We start from the raw sequence: 19,891 nt of genomic DNA on the forward strand, positions 1-19,891 counted from the left end.
TACTGTATGCTTGTGAAACATGGACCACTTATAAACTCCATCTCCAACTCCTTGAAAATTTTTACACAACACTTGGGAAGTCAGGTGAACTGACACCAGTGTACTGGAAGAAGCAAAGATCACCAATGTTGAAGCAATGATTTTTCAACATCAATTTTGTTGGACTGGTCATGTTCTGTGGATGTCTGATTATCGTCTTCCAAAGCAACTTCTCTATTCCGAACTTAATAATGGAAAGCGTAATGCCAGTGGTCAACAAAAGAGTTTCAAAGACTTTCTCAAGGCAAATCTAAAAAAAGTAGTACACTTGTACCTTGCGTTAAGTACTTAATTCGTTCCGGAGGTCCGTTCTTAATCTGAAACTGTTCTTAACCCTGAAGCACCACTTTAGCTAATGGGGCCTCCCGCTGCTGCCGTGCCACCGGAGCACGATTTCTGTTCTCATCCTGAAGCAAAGTTCTTAACCTGAACTATTTCTGGGTTAGCAGAGTCTGTAACCTGAAACGTATGTAACCTGAGTTACCACTGTATAAACACTGACAACTGGGAAACACTGGCCTGTGAGTGCTCCAATTGGAGAACAGCCTTTACCAAAGGTGTCATGGACTATGAAAACACTCGAAATCAGGACAAAAGGGAGAAACATGCTAAGAGGAAGGCATGCTTGGCAAACCCTCACCGTCATCAACTCCCAGAAACCTATGTCCCCACTGTGGAAGGACGTGTGGTTCCAGAATTGGCCTCCACAATCACGGACTGTTGAGACCAGGCATCCCCAAACTTGGCGCTCCAGCTGTTTTTCGGACTACAACTCCCATCATCCCTAGCTAACAGGACCAGTGGTCAGGGACGATGGGAATTGTAGTCCCAAAACAGCTGGATGGCCGAGGTTGGGGATGCCTGGTTAAGACCGTGTTCATGGAAGACAATCTTACTCTGCTACGAGTGATCGCCGGAAAGAAAATTTAAACCACGTGGGTTCCCCCAAAGAATCCCGGGAGCTCTAGTTTACCACTAGCAGATACAATTCCCAGCATCCTTAGATTCGGGGAGGGGAGCGGTATGTGCTTTAAAGGTTCCGTTGCTATGCAACTGCGGCGACTTCCTTCCGCTTCCATCACGCGCTTAACTGCCTATAGGTGGCGCTGCCTTCGTGGAGTCTCAAGTGCGCATGCTCGCCTTTGCGAACCGTCCACCCACACTACAACTCCCAACAGGCACTGGGCTGCTGGGGCTGAGACTGGCGCCAGAACACGGGGCCCAGCGAGGCACGTCATCCGGCGCGAGGCGTGCTGGGAACTGTAGTCCTTCCGGCCCTGAGGCGCGGGCAGAGAGGCGGGGCCCGGCGAAGCATGTTCCCTGTCGCCGGCGAGAAGGGCGGCAGCGGCAGCCCTGTTCTTGCCGGGAGGTGAGGATGCCTCAGGGAGGCGGCCCGCTGCCCCCGCCCAAGAGACCGAAGCTGGCCTCCGCCACGGCGCCCCTCGGCTCGGCCCCGCGCAGAGCGATGTTGCTGGCGGCGCCTGGACCCAAGCGCCACACGGCGCCCGCCTCCTCCGCCGGCTCCTCCTCGGGGCTCGACAGCCAGCGACGCAGCCTGCCCATCTTCCAGGCGCGGGGGACTCTGCTCGGGCAGCTCCGGAGCTTGGACTGCGCCGTCCTCATAGGTGAGGGAAGGGTTAAAAAAAGAAACAAACCGCCGTTGTTCTCCCCCTCAAAGGGGGAGGGGTTTGTGGAGGCCACGCCCTTCCCCGAGAGGGTGCGGGGAAAGGGCCTGTGAAATTGTCTGCGATAAGCCCCTCCTTTTCCAGTCTGCAGGGGAGAGGCCTGTGGAACCCCGCCTCCTTTCCACGCTTGAGAGGCGGGGCTGAAGCAAGCATCTCCCTTTGTGATTATTGCAGGGAGGGGGGACTTGTGTGCCTCTCCCTCTTCCCCCCTTGAGGTTGTTAGGGAAGGATTGTAGCTCAGTGGTTAGAGCACCTGTCTTGCTGCAGAAAGTCCCGGGTTCGAACCCCCAAGTTCAGGAACATCCGGATGACAATCTTTTTTGCGGAACTGGGGGAGCATTCCTCCCTGTCTTCAGTGGGGCTGAGGCTTACGCGATTCTGCCTCTCCTTCTTGCCTTCCGTGGGCCAATGTAGGGCCAACTTAAAGTGACTGAGCGGTGTCCTCATTCCGCTGGTGAGATGAATGGAAGAAAGCATACAGCTGTCAGGCAGGAGACATCCCATCGGATTTGTTGGGCTCACTCTTGAGTAGATAGCTCCACTTGCATTGGCTGTGTGAATCTGGAAAGCCACTTGCTTTTGTTTTCCATTCAGCAGAACGCTGTAGACATGTACAGTGGTACCTCGGGTTGCATACACTTCAGGTGACAGACTCTGCTAACCCAGAAATAGTACCTCGGGTTAAGAACTTTGCTTCAGGATGAGAACAGAAATTGTGCTCCGGCAGCAGCAGGAGGCCCCATTAGCTAAAGTGGTGCTTCAGGTTAAGAACAGCTTCAGGTTAAGAATGGACCTCCGGAACGAATTAAGTACTTAACCCGAGGTACCACTGTAATTGGGAACTGACCTTGATGTATCTAACATGTGTCTCTGCTGGAGACCACAGGCAATAACCTCCCAATGCCATTTGTTTAATGCTCTGCAGGGGAAACAGGCTCAGGCAAGACGACTCAGATCCCGCAGTACCTCTATGAAGGAGGGATTGGGCGCCAAGGCATCGTTGCTGTGACCCAGCCTCGCCGTGTGGCTGCTATATCCTTGGCCACCAGAGTCTCAGATGAGAAGAAAACAGAGCTGGGGAAACTGGTACGATCCTGGTATTTTCCTGCGTGGAGCTGAAGGAATCATAGAGTTGGAAGGGACCATGAGAGTCATCTAGTCTAATGCCCTGCATACAAAAATCTTTTGCCCAATGTGGGGCTTGAACCCACAGCCCTCCGAGTAAGAGTCTCATGCTCTCTCTGCTCTATGTACTTTTCAATTTGTTTATTAATTAATTAATTGAATTTATATATTGCCTTTCTCCAAGTGCAGGACCCAAGGTGGCTGACAACATAAATTAAACAATGCAACTAAAAACATGCAATAAATATAAATATTAAAAACAGTTTAGTAACTTAAACCCTTGAAAAGCACAAAAAGACATACAACGCCCACTATTGAAAACATCCTACCACAATAGCCAGTTTAGTGGCCAAAGGCCTGTTGGAGCAAAAAAAATTATATTACCGTGTATGTTTATGTATTGTTACATTGATATTCCACTTTTGCATGAAGCATAGCTGGTGAAAAATATGTGCCACCTTCTTATTTCTGCCCCCCCCACCCACCCCATGACTCCTACGTTCAGGTTGGTTACACAGTACGCTTTGAGGACCTCACTTCTGAGGAGACGAAAATCAAGTTCCTGACCGATGGGATGCTGCTGCGAGAAGCCATTGGGGACCCCCTCGTGGCCAAGTACAGCGTCGTCATTTTGGATGAAGCGCATGAGAGGACAATCCACACAGATGTGTTATTTGGAGTGGTGAAAGCAGCACAGAAGAGGCGGAAGGAACTGGGGAAGTCGCCACTGAAAGTAAGTGGTGGGCAGGAGGTTGCCAGTTGACACACACACTGCTGTTCATAAGAAACATCAGAGCAGTTTACAGCAATTGCACATAAAACCATGCAATAAAAATTGTATGAAAAGTTAAAATCAGACATTAATTAACTATTGTGGAAATGTGTGTTTTCAGTTGCCTGCATAAGCCTGACAGAATAGAAAAGTTTTAAGCAGGCATTAAGACACTAAAGGCTGTGTTCCTTGCTGTTGTCAAATTTGCCTCACCAACTCAGGGAACGACCAGTGATGCTTCTGCAAATGATGTCAGTGACAGAGCTGAAATATAAGGGTTCAGGCGCTCCCTGAGGTACCCTGGACGTAAATTGCTGGAGGGCCTCATATTGATCTCTTATACCACTTATCAAGCACAATTCTCAGTAACAAGGGTGGGTTGTGTTTTTCTTACAGATAATCATAATGTCAGCTACTATGGATGTCGACCTGTTTTCCCAGTACTTCAATGGCGCTCCTGTCCTTTACCTAGAAGGCAGGCAGCACCCCATCCAGATCTTCTACGCTAAGCAATCTCAAAGCGATTACCTCCAAGCAGCTCTAGTGACAGTTTTCCAAATCCACCAGGTACCACATTAGTTTCAGTATTTTTGAATATCTATGGTACAGAATTAACCACATTTTTTACCCTGACCTTTCTCGGGAACAATTGCGCAAACTTTGCTTCTAATATCTTAAGAGGTATTCAAATGAGTGCAGTTTTGAAAGGTTTTGTATGACACCTTTATTCAAAATGACATTCAAATGTATGCAAAATTTGGCTTTGATATATTAAGAGGTGTCGAGACTCCTAGCGATCAGACAAGTTTACAAATCAGAGAGCAGATAAAGTATTAATGTAGATCTTCATTTTTCTGTATGTGCATCCAATTTAAATAGAATGCTGTCTGCTAGTCTGATTAGCCTCTTCTGACTGCTAAGTGGATTTCCAAGGGCTTAGGCAGAGCAAACTTAACCCGTTCTGCCACCTGCAACCTGATCATTTTAAAGGGCAATACCAGGGATTCAACTTGGGACCTTTTTTAGCCTGCACTGCAGGGGGTTGGACTAGATGACCACTGGGCCCCTTCCAACTCAACAATTCTATGAAAGCATGTGCCCTACCATTAAGCTATGACCACTTTCCAATCATATGTGTCTCATTTCTTTAAAGGAAGCTCCTCCTCCTCAGGATATCCTGGTGTTTCTGACGGGTCAGGAAGAGATCGAAGCAATGACCAAAACCTGTCGGGACATTGCAAAGCATCTTCCTGACGGTTGCCCTCAGATGGTGGTGATGCCTCTCTATGCTTCTCTGCCTTATTCGCAACAGCTCCGGGTCTTCCAGACTGCACCCAAAGTAAGTACAGTGGTACATCGGGTTACATACTGTCAGAGCTGCTTGAAGATCCTAGCTCACAGAGGATCACGCTAGCCAGCGATCATTAAGTAAAAGTCTTTATTGAATTACAGTTTCCATTCTCACGCTGCTGCGCGCAACTCTACGTCTAGTAGCTAGATCGACGAAGCTCCGTCTGAGTCTCCGCCCCGTGCGCACCAACTTAATATCCTAGCCCTGCTCCACCTTTTCCGCCTGACTGTCCTCCTCTGGGTCCCTCTACCCCCCGGGGCTTCTTCCTTCCGGGATTCTTCTGACGCTGACCCGGACCCTCCTGCCTCCTTGCGCCGGGCTTTAGGACCTGGCTCCCTTTCCGGGCTGCTTACTGCGCCGCCTTCCTCTGCATTTGAACTTGGCGCGCGCGCCCAACCTTCCACTTTCCTCTTAACCGTTTCTTCGCTCCCCGATGGAGGTGTGGCCACTCCTGACTCATGCCCTCCCTCCTGTGGTGAGCTGCCAGCGCTTGCCCCCTGGCTCCCTTCCTCTTCCCTGCTCTCTGGCGGTGACGCTGGTCCCGATTTCCAACTGCTCTCCTCTGAGTCCCCTCTGGCTCTATCTTCCTGGGGTGCCCCCCTAGACTCCCCCCTTGCCCTGGCCACTGGTGCTCCTTTCTGTGAATCCTCTGATTCACTGGAAAGACTCGGAGATCTCGGCTCGTCGTCATCACTCATCTTTTCTTCTGCCTCCTCCCCTTCGCTCTCTGTTTCCTCCCTTGCCCTTGCCTCTGCTCCTAAACCCCTGACATCCATCCCCCCCTCGAAGCCCCCCATTCCCCCCTCCCCTCCTTCCGGTGCTGGAGCTGGGGTCTGCTGTTGCAAAGGGACGAACGTCGGATATCGTTCGCTTCCCGTGGCGGGCCTCCATCTGAAGTCTCGCGGGTCTCCGTCCCTGCTCTCGTCGACGACGGTCACCTCCGCTTCCATCTCTGTGCCGCCGTGCTCGAAACCAGGGTCGTCCCCGAAAACGTCCATGTCCGTCTCTCCCTCACTTCCTCCTGGCGGCGTTGCTCGTCCTGGGCCTTCCAGCCACCTTCTGCGGAACTGCTCCTCTGGTCTATCGTCCCACCAATACGAGGGTTCTGATGCAGATCCCGAGGGTGACCCCTCCGGGGAACGGACGTCTTGTGTCGGGTCCTCGTCCGAGTCGAACCCCCGGAAAGTGCTGGCCGAAAGCGTGGGCGTGAAAAGCCAGTCGTCGAAAAAGTCTGCTGGCATAGGTCTATGTGGGAAGAGGGCATGAAACTCGTCTTTGAGTAGAGGTTCGTCCAAGGCGTAGCCCGGCACCCAGCTGTTCGCACTGGCCGGGGTGCCCTCCTTGGCGAGAAAGTATTCTACCCCCTCTTCCCCCCATCTGGAGTCCAAAATCTCCGTGACGTCATTGATGCGCTCCTTCTGTGCCACTCCCGCGTGCCCCGTTCTGTCTCTGACCGGACTCGGCGCCGTTCCGGGTTCCTGGAACCTGTGCGGTGCCTTGTAGGGAGTGAGCACCGATCTGTGGAACACCGGATGCATTCTGGAACCCTCCGGAAGTGCCAGTCTGAAAGCTACCGGGTTGACCTGCTCTTCGACTTGGTAGGGCCCCAGTTGTTTATGCCCTAGTTTCTTCTTGGCCAACGACCTGGCCGGCACTGCGTGGGCTGCTAACCAGACCCAGTCTCCCACGTGGAGCTCTTCGCCAACCCTTCTGTGCCTGTCCGCTTGTACCTTGTATGCGTGTTTGGCCAGCTCCAGGTGGCGCCTCAGCTGATCGTGGACTTCCTGCAGCTCCGACGCGAACGCATCTGCTGTCTGCGGCTCCCCCTCCCCCATTCTTTCCAGTCCCGGGAAGGTTCTGGGGTGCCTCCCGTTGTTGGCGAAGAACGGCGTGACCCCCGTGGACACGTGCTTCGTGTTGTTGTAGGCGAACTCGGCAAGCGGCAGGTAATCCACCCACGTCGCAGGCTGTTGATTCGCATAGCATCTCAGGTACTGCTGCATGATGGCATTGACCCGCTCCGCTTGCCCGTTGGTCTGCGGGTGTCTCGCCGACGCCAGGTTGATCTTGACGTTTAGGAAGCCCATCAGCTTCTGCCAGAAATTCGAGATGAACTGCCGCCCGCGGTCGGACAGAATAGACCGCGGCAGACCGTGAACCTTGAACACGTGGTCTATGAACAGTTTGGCGGTTTGCTCCGCCGTGGCCACCTTCGCACACGGAATGAAATGTGCCATCTTGGAAAACAGGTCCACCACCACCAGCACTGCCGTCTTGCCCCTCGAGCTGGGCAGATCTGTGACAAAGTCCAGAGCCACCCTTTCCCAAGGTTCGACCGGAGTTTGCAGCGGTTCCAACAGTCCTGCCGGCGGTCTGTGCACTGGTTTGGCCCTCTGGCAGGTGTCACACCTCGCCACGTAGTCTGCGACCTCCCCTCTCATTCCAGGCCACCAGAAATCCCTGGCTACCAATTCCACCGTCTTCTCCTTGCCAAAGTGCCCGGCCGTGGGCGCGTCGTGCAGCTGCTGCAGCACCTTGGCGCGAAGGTCGTCTCCCGGTACGTAGATGGCCCCTTTACGGATGAGCAATCCATCTCGTAGCTGGAAACCGTCGGCCTCAGCCTTGCCCCTTTGCACCTCTGCCATCTTTGCTTGCGCGAAGGAGTCATCCTGCAACGCTCGCCGCACCGCCTCCAGGTCCACGGTGGCCGCGGCGCACGCCCATACTGTTGGTGCGAAGATGTGCATGGCGGCCGCTGGCGTTGCGTCCTCCAGATACTGTGGCTTACGGGAGAGCGCGTCCGCCATGATGTTAGTGTCCCCCGGGACATACTCTATGCGGAAGTCGAAGTTCGCAAAAAACTCAGCCCAACGTATCTGCCTCTGGTTTAGGAACTGTGCCGTGCGCCAGTGCTCCAGATTCTTGTGGTCCGTGCAAACCTGCACCGTGTGCTTGGCGCCGATCAGGAAGTGCCTCCACGCTTTGAACGCTGCATGAATGGCCAGCAACTCCCTGTCCCAGATGGTGTAGTTCTGCTCGGACTTGCTGAGCTTCCTGGAGTAAAACGCTCCCGGCCGCCACACCCCCTGCTGGTCCTTTTGCAGCAGGACCGCCCCCACGGCTCTGTCCGAGGCGTCTGTCTCCACCCTCATCGGCCTGCTGGGGTTGACGTGAAGCAGCTGCTCTTCCGACGCGAAGAGACGCTTGAGTGCCTGAAAGGACTGCTCCGCCTCCTCTGTCCAAACGAACTTCTTTTTCTTGGAGCTAAGCGTGTCTGTGATGGCCGCTGTCTGCATAGCGAAGCCCTTGATAAACTTGCGATAGAAGTTCGCAAAGCCGACAAACCGTTGGACCTGCTTCCGGTTGCGTGGGCTTTTCCAATCCAACACCGCTCGAACCTTGGCGCTGTCCATGGCGAGCCCCTTGTCAGACAACTTGTAGCCCAGAAAATCCACCTCCGTCACGTCAAATTGGCACTTCTCCAGCTTGGCGTAGAGCCTATGTTGCTTTAGTCTGGTCAGCACTTCCTTGACGTGTCTGTCATGCTCCTGCTGCGATTCCGAAAAGATCAGGATGTCATCTAAGAAACAGACGCACGTCTTGTAGAGAAGTCCCGCCAACACGTGATGCATGAAAGCTTGAAAAACGTGGGAGCCATTTTGCAATCCAAAAGGCATAACTCTGTATTCGTAGGTACCCAGTGGCGTGAACATGGCCGTCTTCCACTCATCTCCCTCCCGCATGCGAATGAGGTTGTACGCCCCTCGCAGGTCTAACTTGGTGAACACTTTTCCCTTCCGCACCTTCGCCAGGAGGTCGTCGATTCGGGGCATGGGGAAGTCCGACGGCTTGGTCCCATTGTTTAAAATGCGATAGTCCACGACCAGTCTTTTTTGGGGCGTGTCTCGCTTTTTAACAAAGAATACAGGACTGCCCCCCGCTGCCTTGGACTCTCGGATGAAACCGCGCTCCAAATTATGATCTATGAACACTTTGAGTTCCTGCAGCTCGTCCTCAGACATGGAATACAGTTTCCCTTTAGGCAGCGCCGCCCCCGGCAGCAGGTCAATTTTGCAGTCATATGGTCTGTGAGGGGGTAGCCTGTCCGCCTCCTTCTCGCAGAAAACTTCCAAAAATTCTGCGTACTTGTGGGGAATCGCTTGCAGCGTGCCTAGCAGCAGCTGTGACTCCTCTTCCTCTCCTTCCTGCCGGGGCACTATGCAGTGTTCAGCACAAAAGGAAGAGCCGAAGATCAGCTGCCTCTGGTACCAAGCCAGCGTCGGGCTGTGCTTGTCCAGCCAACTCATTCCCAATACAATGGGCGTATCCGATAGTTGAGTGACATTGAAGCTGATGATTTCTTTGTGATTCCCAAGTCGCATCGCCATTGGCGGCGTCTGCTTCACCACTTGCCCCCCTAGCAACTCCCTGCCATCCACCGTGACAACCTGCAGGGGCAGTGTGGCCGGCAGCAACTGTATAGCGTGCTTGTCGACAAACTCCTGCCCTATAAAGTCCGCGTTGCTGCCCGAGTCGACGGTAATTGGCACGTCCATGGTGATTCCATTGGGCAGCTGGAGAGATGCGGTGAGCCTCACCACTGGTTTGGGCGGGAGGGGGTTCACGGGCTGTAAAATCTCTGGGGACTGCGTCACTAACACGTCTGGCTGGGCCCCAGGGCCTCTTCCTCCAGCCAGACTGCTTCGTTTCCCTGCTGTGGTCCTCCTTGCTGCGTTGCTGCAGTCACCATTGCTGAGGCTGCAGTGAGCTTGTGGAGCCTCTGGGGACACTCTTTCGCCATATGCCCTGGCTCCTCACAGACGTAACACTTCCTGTTCCCTCTAGGAGGCTTCGCTTTCACTGCTGCCGGTGCTAGGGCTCTGGTTGCTGACTGAGCCCTTGCACCTCCAACCTCCATAGGTTCGGCTCCTCCTCCTGGCGGAGGCGTGGATTGCGCCCGCGCTGCTTCTCTGGGAAGGAAGGAGGGGCCCCTGGCTGGTTCGCGCCCTCCACGCCCTTCGTCCCTGCTCCACGGACGTTCTTCCAGCCTCACCCCCACTGCCAGTGCCCTCTGAACGACCTCCTGGGTGGTTCGGGGTCTCTCCCCCCTCGCGATCTCATCTTTAATCGAGCTGTGCAGCCCCTCCCAAAAGAGGTCTCTTACCGGGGCCGAATCTCTGTCCCATTCCAGGGCACTGACCAAGGCGAAAAAGCGGGCATGGTACTGTCTGACGCTGGCCCTCCCTTGTCTTAGCCCATGCACCTCCTTCCGGGCAAGATCCACGTCAATACTTGATAAAAAACACCCATCCATCGCTTTAATAAAGGCATCTGCATTCTGGAGCGCCGGATCCTTATCTCTCCATAAATTGCGTAGCCATGCTTTAGCATCCCCATGCAAATGGGACATGATGAATCCCACTCTCTCTTGCTCATCTCTAAAGTCTTTATGCAGCAGTTGCAGTGCGCACAGTACGTCTGCTCTAAAGTTGGGATACTGTTGCAGGTTCCCATCGAAGTGAGAGACCAGCCCGCCTGTTCGTCTCGCCAACCCAATTCCCTCCTGCCGGGGTGTCTGCTTCGTCAGCACGTCTAACCTGACCTGGAGATCCCTGCAGGCGGCAGCTGCCTCCTCCTCTCTCTTCCTGGATGCGAGAGCCTCGGCATTCAGTTGTGCCACTGCTTTTCTGAGTTCCTCTATCTGCTGCTCAGCCTGTTCGTGAGCTCACTAGTAGGCACCTGTTTCTCTCCCCTCCTCGGGGCTGCCCACAATTTGTGAGACGGAGCTTACTGTCAGAGCTGCTTGAAGATCCTAGCTCACAGAGGATCACGCTAGCCAGCGATCATTAAGTAAAAGTCTTTATTGAATTACAGTTTCCATTCTCACGCTGCTGCGCGCAACTCTACGTCTAGTAGCTAGATCGACGAAGCTCCGTCTGAGTCTCCGCCCCGTGCGCACCAACTTAATATCCTAGCCCTGCTCCACCTTTTCCGCCTGACTGTCCTCCTCTGGGTCCCTCTACCCCCCGGGGCTTCTTCCTTCCGGGATTCTTCTGACGCTGACCCGGACCCTCCTGCCTCCTTGCGCCGGGCTTTAGGACCTGGCTCCCTTTCCGGGCTGCTTACTGCGCCGCCTTCCTCTGCATTTGAACTTGGCGCGCGCGCCCAACCTTCCACTTTCCTCTTAACCGTTTCTTCGCTCCCCGATGGAGGTGTGGCCACTCCTGACTCATGCCCTCCCTCCTGTGGTGAGCTGCCAGCGCTTGCCCCCTGGCTCCCTTCCTCTTCCCTGCTCTCTGGCGGTGACGCTGGTCCCGATTTCCAACTGCTCTCCTCTGAGTCCCCTCTGGCTCTATCTTCCTGGGGTGCCCCCCTAGACTCCCCCCTTGCCCTGGCCACTGGTGCTCCTTTCTGTGAATCCTCTGATTCACTGGAAAGACTCGGAGATCTCGGCTCGTCGTCATCACTCATCTTTTCTTCTGCCTCCTCCCCTTCGCTCTCTGTTTCCTCCCTTGCCCTTGCCTCTGCTCCTAAACCCCTGACACATACGCTTCAGGTTACAGACTCCGCTAACCCAGAAATAGTGCTTCAGGTTAAGAACTTTGCTTCAGGATGAGAACAGAAATCGTGCGGCAGGAGCAGGAGGCCCCATTAGCTAAAGTGGTGCTTCAGGTTAAGAACAGTTTCAGGTTAAGAACGGACCTCTGGAATGAATTAAGTACGTAACCAGAGGTACCACTGTAATTGATGGCAGAAGTGGTTTGATTACTCGGATGCTTTCTTTTTTTAAAAAAAAACCTACTAAACTGCTCAAGATGGACTGTTTCCCTGTAACATCCAAAATAGACAAAAGTTCGTAAAAACCCAAGAAGAGCCCTGCTGGATCAGGCCAAAGGAGGTCCATCTAGTCCAGCATCCTGTTCTCACAGGGGCCAGCCAGATGTCTCTGCAAAACCCACAAGCAGAACCTGAGTATAACAGTGCTCTCTCCACTTGTGATTTCCTGCAGCTGGTATTCACTGGCTCTGACAGTGGAGGCCAAACATTGTCTTCATGGCCATTGGCCACTGATAAGCTTATCTTCCATGAGTTAAGTCTAATCCTCTTTTACAGCCACCCAGGTTGGTGGTGATCACTAGGTCTCCCCAGGGAGGTTTGTCTGGCGTCTTCATGGGATGTGGGTGGCGCTGTGGGTTAAACCACAGAGCCTAGGACTTGCCGATCAGAAGGTCGGCGGTTCGAATCCCCACGACGGGGTGAGCTCCCGTTGCTCGGTCCCTGCTCCTGCCAACCTAGCAGTTCAAAAGCACATCAAAGTGCAAGTAGATAGGTAGGTACCGCTCCGGCGGGAAGGTAAACGGCGTTTCCGTGCGCTGCTCTGGTTCGCCAGAAGCGGCTTAGTCATGCTGGCCACATGACCTGGAAGCTGTACGCCGGCTCCCTTGGCCAATAAAGCGAGATGAACGCCGCAACCCCAGAGTCGGTCACGACTGGACCTAATGGTCAGGGGTCCCTTTATCTTTACCTAGGATCCAAATCCTGTTCTGTTGATTCCTCCCTGGGTAGGCCCATTCTCTCTCTTGGCCCTGAAGCCATTTTCGGTCCCTCCCCAGGTTGCCTGTGGGCAACTCCTCCCATCCCTCATCCTGCTCTAACCAGCCCCTCCAAGACATCTCCCTGGGGCTCATGACACCTTTCCCAGAAGGCTATTCCTGAGCTGGTGGCTCCCACAGCTGAAAAGCCCCCCTCCAGGATATCCAGTAACAAACAGGGCAACTTGAAGGAGGGCCTCTGATGGAATTACTCCTGCTTTGTTGTTTTTGATAGTTTATTTCTTGCCTGTCTTTAACGCTTTCATCTTTTCATTTTGAGGAGATGGCTTGAACCTTTTAAAAACATACTTTTACAGCAAGGTACAAACTTAGAATGAACACTGATAAGGCTTTCTTCTTCTTCTCTCCCAGGGTTATCGCAAAGTAGTTCTTTCTACCAACATTGCTGAGACCTCCATCACCATTGCAGGCATTAAATATGTTGTGGACACAGGCATGGTTAAAGCGAAGAAGTATAGTCCCGGTATGTGTGTATTGGACAGAGTCATGCCAGGAGATAGAGTTGAGAGACTAGCTGAGGTAGAGGGTCCTGGGAACACAGGAAGCTGGCTAGTTGTGAGTCAGACCATTGGTCAGTCTAGCTAAGAAGCATCTAAACCAGGTGTGGGGAGCCTTTGGCCCTCCAGAGGTTACTGAACTACAACTCCCATCATCCCGGGCCAGTCACCAATATCAGCTGACAACACAACATCAGCTGACATCACCCTGTTGACAGGTGAGTGTGGTTTTGAAAAAATGGCCTCGCAGGCCATATTTGACCCTCCTGTCAGGCTAAGATCAAGGTATAGCCAGAGGTTCCCCACTCCTATTCTAGCCCAATGGAAGCTGGGCTAGTTTTCTTCTGGCACAGCACCCCCTGCCTGCAGCATGAAATGGTATAAACATTCACAGTTCCACTGTTTTATTCTCACCTCATTCTGCTGCATATGTGCACCAGGCCAGATGTCAAACCAACTGAGCAACAAAACTGGAAAACCGTTGATAGCTCCTAAGTAGACATAAGTCAAGTTAAATCCTTGAGGGCCGTATCTGTTCATTAATGGCTGCTGGTCTCTCCTGTAAGGGAGTTCCTGCTTCGTAGAATTCTAGAGTTGGAAAGGAAGTTTAGCTCCAAAGTCCAACTTCCTATCAGTGCAACGAAATCTCCAGCATCCCAGATTGGTGGTGAGGCAGCCTCTGCTTAGATACTCCTGAAGTCCACCACCTTCTAAGGCATACTTTGCTATAGTCAAAGGCTCTGGCTGATGCTTATTTATTTATTATATTTCAGAAGATACACACACTACTTCACTTTTAAAAAAACCCCTCAAAGTGGTTTACATGGAGTAAAACAATAAAAGTATCGGTAAAAACAGTTAAAAACAACTCCTTAAAACATTTTTAAAAAACTAAAATCAGCAATAAACTAAAACCAAATTAAAACACACAATAACATTAGATTTGTCCAAACAAAAATGTTTTTAGTGGGCTCAGCAAAGAGAACAATGAAATAGATGTCAATAGGCTGAGAGTTCCAAAGTGTAGGTGCTGCCATGCTAAAAGATTGATTTCTTACAAATGCACAACAGATATTTTGCAGTGCTTGTAATAGTGCCAGTTCTGTTTAGTCAAAACCACCTTGTGATTTTAGCCTCTTGGTTTGGTTCCTTTCCTCTGGAGCCACAGGAAGCCTAATTTGCTCCATGATAAATGATCTGGTTAATGGTGGGTGTTTTCTGCTCCTCCCAGAAAGTGGCTTGGAAGTGCTGGCGGTCCAGCGGGTGTCAAAGGCCCAGGCTTGGCAGCGGGCAGGCCGGGCCGGGCGAGAAGACAGTGGGCTTTGCTACCGCCTCTACACCGAAGATGAGTTTGAGAAGTTTGACAAAATGACGATACCAGAGATCCAAAGGTGAGGCTGCTCTTCCCGTAGAGAAGTGTTCACTGCTCTGTGAAGTAAATTTCACATTGAGTGGAGAAGTGCTCCCTCTTCTGGTCCGTCCTGAATCTCATGCAAAACAGTTGCATTGGATCATCCCAGGTTCATAAGAGAGGAAGCTGGGTGGGGAACTTTGAGCCCACAGGCCAATCTTGGACTCCAAGGGGCTCCCACTCGGCCCATGAGATTGTTTCCCCGAAGGCACACCCACCTGCCAATCAGCCGCCATCACTGGGTGATGTCAGGTACTCCAGGGGCAGGGCAAGAGTCAGTCCTGTTTGGTATCAGAATCACAGCAGAGGAGATGTGGGAGTGTTCAATTATATATATATGGGAGGCCACAAAAAAAGAATTTGCATCACAGCGAGGGACTCAAGGAAGCTGCCAGTAAAAGGAAATATATAACTCATTTTAAAAAAAATATATACAAATATTTATTTGCTGCTGTATAATAAAAGTGTATCATCACGGTTCATTACAGCATAAAAACATAAAATCAGACTTTAAAATGATATTTTAAAACAAGGTGGTTGAGGCTTAGAAGGAGCCACTAAGTGCAATTTGGGTAGGGTGGGCTCACTTGCTTCAGCAAAAGTTCAGGCTGTTTGTGAGATGGCTCTCCTTCCACAGGTGTAACCTAGCTGGTGTGATGCTCCACCTCCTGGCTCTGAGAATCCCGAACGTCCTCACCTTTGACTTCATGTCAAAACCATCTCCAGGTAACTCAAGCTGTTCAATGTTATTCTATCTATACCAGGGGTCGGCAAGGTTTACCAGCCATGGGCTGGATCACTCCCATGGAGATTGTCTGTGGGCCATAGTGGCGCAGTGCATTGCTGGAAATCACGTCTGTGCATGTCTGCGGCGCTGAAAATTGCATTGGCACAGGCCCAGACGCTGAAAATAGCACCTGCACAGAAGCGTTTTCAGCGTGTGGACATGCGCAGACACGATTTCCGGTATCTGCGCGTGCATAGACACGATTTCTGGCGCTGCTCGGCGAGTCCCCGCACCGCGCTGTGCCGGTTTAGCGCAGCAGGCAGGGGACTCACTGAGTGGGTGGCTCGGGGGCTGGTAAAACGGTCTTCATGGGCCGCACGTTGCCGATCCCTGATCTATAGTCAGCAAAGCAGTTACACAAAGTCTAGAGCTAACCTGAGGAACGTGCCTGCTTCTAGTGGCTAATTGTATGTAGTGATTATCTATATACTGCTGTCGGATTGCTGTGCACGCTGAGCTGGGTTCCCTTGCACAGGTGGGGACAGGGCTCTTGTGCCTGGGTCCTGCTTGTGCGTTTCCCACAGGCATCTGGTTGGCCTCTGTGAGAACAAGATGCTAGACTGGATGGCCCATTGGCCTGATCCAGCAGGCTCCTCTTATGTTCTTATGCAACTTCTGATACCTTTGGCTTGTGACCAGCTGTGTCAGCCTCACCCCCATCTCCTTTGTCTTGACAGAAGCGCTCCAGGCGGCCGTGGAGCAACTGGCCCTCCTTGGCGCAGTGGAAAGGAAAGACGACCAGCTGATTCTCACCCCCCTGGGAAGGAAGATGGCGGCATTTCCTCTGGAGCCCAAGTTCTCCAAAGTAAGGAAGTCACCTGTGTTTTGTTTCCCGCGAGACAAATTAGATCCTTCTGCTTGCTTCTGTTTTCTTGCTCTTCAACTTCACTAGCAAAACAGAAGAAAAACACAGCCACGTCTTCCTCTGTTTTGCTTTTCTGCCTTCTTGACGGTTGAGAAAGTGATAACTGCCTTTGGTTCCGCTCCCCTAGTGAGTCCAGTACTATGTGGAAAGGAAGGAGTTGGTGTTTGAGCCCAGGTATCCAGCCTGGGAGGTAGGGTAGGTGCCACTCCTGAGCTGGTGGTCTGTGCCATCGCCATATGTACATGTAGCAAATCTGTAGCTGTGGTAGGATTTCATCTCCTGGAAACCCCTTCTGAACTCCACAAGCCACAATACTGCCTAGCAGTGCCCAGTCTTAGCTGTCACAGAAGTGGCGACCCTGCTGTGTCTGGGCTTTTCCATCTTAGGCTTAGAAGAATTCCCAGCATACAGGAAAATGGTGTATCAGGAAGAAGTCTGCTCGTCTATGTGCAGAAACATATTCTTTAAATAGAAATTATGTCATGCTAGATTGCACCTGCAATCTGAAATGGTCCAGGCCAGTCACAAGTTTATCACTTCCACGGTGTGGCTCTTCCCATACTTGACCTATAACCTTCCAGCTTGGCATCCTATACAATTGCTCCTTGCCAGGCGATTGGCTCGCTTGCTGAATCTCATCATTTTTAAAAGCAACCTCTTTCTACCTGTGTTTGGCAGACCATCCTGATGGCCCCCAAGTTCCACTGCACAGAGGAGATCCTCACCATTGTCTCCCTGCTCTCCGTGGACAGTGTCCTCTACAACCCCCCTTCGCGGCGGGATGAAGTACAAGCCGTCCGGAAGAAATTCATTTCGAGTGAAGGGGATCACATCACGCTGCTGAACATCTATCGAGCTTTCAAAAACATCAGTGGCAATCGGGTAAGTGCTCAGGGCAGGTTTGACTGGGCAGGTTTTGGGTGCTCCTTCTTAAAATCCCATCTTCTGTAACACTTAATTTGCAGGGGGCTTCCTGACCTCTGTTCTGACAAGGATGCTTTGATACTTAATTCCTACGTGTTCAGAGCAGTCATTTTAAACAGAACGTTTTGAAAAAAGAAATCCATTAAGAGTCACTGATGCTTCCCTTATACGTGTAATGGCAGACATTAAGTAATGACAGGTGCCATTAAGTAATTATTTGATGTTGTTGAACTCATAAAAGTGCTTAAAGTTTTATAAGCACTGTACAGATATTAGAGGATGAGATTGTGAGCCTGCAGGCAGGGACAGCACAAAAGGAAAAAGAAATGGGGAGGGAAGAGGAGAGCAAGCAAGTTCAGAAAGTCAGAGCAAAGTACTTGTCTCTCAAGGATCCTGCAACTATATATATTTTTAAAATCAAGATTACCTCTGAGCATGCACTTCCTTCAGTACCAGGTAGCCAACATTCAGTCTTTGGTATCTGTGGCTAGGCGTCAAGTGCAGGAAAACATTAATTTCCTTGCTTTCTTTTTTTAAGTATTATTATTTAGTGACTTATCTCTGGCTTCTTACTGGATTTTGTTGTTGGGGGAGCACCGCTCAATGTTCTTAATGCTACTACTAGTGTACACAGCTGTCTGTCTGTCAGTAGGTAGATACAATGTGTGTTCATTCGTGTATGAAAGTTGCAAAGTGAGGTATATGGAGCTAACGCCTGACCCGAGCAGTTAGCCTTCTAATTTCTCCTCTCGCACTTTCTCCTTTACCTCAGGAATGGTGCAAAGAAAACTTTGTGAATAGCAGGAATATGATGCTGGTCTCAGACGTCAGAGCTCAGCTCAGGGACATTTGTATCAAGGTAACTATAAGGAGGCTTCAAAATGGTTCAGCATGTACCCTTTTTAATGAGAGCCAAGTTGTTATTTTAGATGCCAGCCAGGGGTGGGACAAAAAGGGGAGGGAAGCAATAAAAGTGCAAAGAGAACAAAAGAAGACGCAACTCCTCCAGTTAGTATTGAAACAAATCTGAATCATACAAGAATAATAGTCCTTGACAGGATTTGCCAACCGGTGTTTTCGACTAGAACTCCCATCAGCCACAGCAGCATGGCACAACCAAAATAATAGCGATCTGGCAGCCTTGCTTCAGGCAGTGGTGGAACCCAGAAAGGGATCTCACACAGGAGGAAACACAAGGGAAGGTGCTGTGGGCTTAGGTTTGCTATGCAGCTTTGCGGTTCAAACTTGGGCTGGTAAAAGTAATTATAGGATGCTGTTCAATTTGCCAGGCAGCAATTGAATCTGTGAAGATGGTGGTGCGTCCCCCTGTTCATTACAGAGTGCCTGGAAGGGATGGTTTTTAAACTCTGTGCTGTCCTCATCCTGTTGTGTTTCTGTTTTGCGCTTTACCGCCCAGCTTTCCATACCGCTGGAATCCTCCCGATCCGACACAGGGAACATCCGCCGCTGCCTGGCGCACAGCCTCTTCATGAACACAGCCGAGCTGCAGGCGGACGGCACCTACGCCACGACCGACATGCACCAGCTGGTGGCCATCCACCCCTCCTCCGTCCTCTTCCACTGCAAGCCGGCCTGCGTCACCTACAATGAGCTGCTCCACACCAACAAGTGCTACATGAGGGACCTGTGCGTGGTCGACGCTGACTGGCTTTACGACGCAGCGCCCGAATACTTCCGCCGGAAGCTCAGAGCACCCAAGAACTGACCCGGGGACAAGGGAAGGAAATCCTACCCACCGAACCTTCATTGGCCTGAGCAGTATTTGTTCTCGGCCAACTCCGGGGCTGCATGCCAGTGGCAGATGCCACCAGGCCGCATTTTTGCATGCACACCTGTATCGGATACATGCACGCACAGGCACGCAGCCCTCCCTCCTCGGTTGAACAGTGCAGATCACTTTGGGAGGAGGGGTTCCTGTTTCCTCCCTGCTCATCAGACTTATCAACCCGACAATTGAGTGGAGAGATATAAGCCTCTCTGCCCACCCCCAGCATTGCGTCTACATTATTTTTATTTCTCTTTTTGCTGAATTGCCAAAACTAGTGGGGTCTTAAGCGGGATGGGAAGAAAATGGACTGAGAGCTGTGGGTTAGCCACCCTGGCCAAAGAATTTGGGGAAGTGGGATTTGGGGGGGGGGGGGACTGAACGCACAGGGATCTGAGACTTTCCCCACTGATCAGAGAATGGCTTCCCAAGTGGCTGGACCTCGCGCATCTGCATCCACTTGTGAGCAAGTGCTTCCTGTAAAGTCTCTTTCAAAAGGAGCCTTGCGCAGGTACATTGTGCCAACTGCATCTGCATCTGTGCCTCAGCAGCAACTGGGTGACTGAAGTTTCATTCCAAACGATCCTTCTATTATTGTGCCATAATGTATGTCTTAGGGCATCCGTGTCCTCTTATCCGAGGGAGGACAGAAGAGCTTGGAGCTCAGTAAATTGGAAAAGAGGTTTGTACCCAAAGAAAGCAGTTCTCTTTATTTGAAAATGGCCTTGAAACAGACTTTGTCAACCCTGTGGTTTCGCATTTTGGTGTCACAGTAACATGAATCGTTTTGCAAGGGGAGAGCAGTCTTTCAAAGCACACTTCTTTTTAGATATGAGATGCTAATTTTACTCTTTCCCTCATTCGCCATTGCTCATCTCAGGGGTGGAGAATCTTTTCCAGTCTGAGGGACACATCCCTCCCTGGGCAAACCTGCAGGGTCAGAGGCAAGACAACAGCTGGGACTCCTACCTTTGTGCAGCAGGCTATGTTCCAGCCTTGCAAAATCCAGGCACACAAACACCCATCCGTCAGGGCA

General features: G+C 51.6%; 1 protein-coding gene across 1 annotated transcript; it reads left to right on the forward strand.

Annotated features, from left to right (window-relative positions):
* Nucleotides 1-1,156: 1,156 nt before the first annotated feature.
* On the forward strand, nt 1,157-19,599 carry DHX33 (DEAH-box helicase 33). Its single transcript, XM_082201408.1, has 12 exons — nt 1,157-1,664; nt 2,650-2,810; nt 3,355-3,582; nt 4,018-4,188; nt 4,775-4,960; nt 12,937-13,048; nt 14,314-14,473; nt 15,131-15,219; nt 15,958-16,085; nt 16,824-17,027; nt 17,842-17,928; nt 18,487-19,599. The coding sequence occupies exons 1-12, from the start codon at nt 1,172-1,174 to the stop codon at nt 18,793-18,795; spliced, it is 2,328 nt and encodes a 775-aa protein (XP_082057534.1). The 5' UTR covers nt 1,157-1,171; the 3' UTR covers nt 18,796-19,599.
* Nucleotides 19,600-19,891: the final 292 nt, after the last annotated feature.

Source organism: Podarcis vaucheri, assembly GCF_965113315.1.
Source record: "Podarcis vaucheri genome assembly, chromosome: 15".
Classification (NCBI taxonomy): Eukaryota; Metazoa; Chordata; class Lepidosauria; order Squamata; family Lacertidae; genus Podarcis; species Podarcis vaucheri.

Coding starts and splice junctions, on each gene's coding strand:
- DHX33 (XM_082201408.1), top strand. CDS start 1,172: ATGCTCGCCTTTGCGAACCGTCCACCCACACTACAACTCCCAACAGGC. Junction 15,220..15,957: donor CATGTCAAAACCATCTCCAG/GTAACTCAAGCT, acceptor TTGTCTTGACAG/AAGCGCTCCAGGCGGCCGTG. Junction 17,929..18,486: donor TCAGGGACATTTGTATCAAG/GTAACTATAAGG, acceptor TTTACCGCCCAG/CTTTCCATACCGCTGGAATC.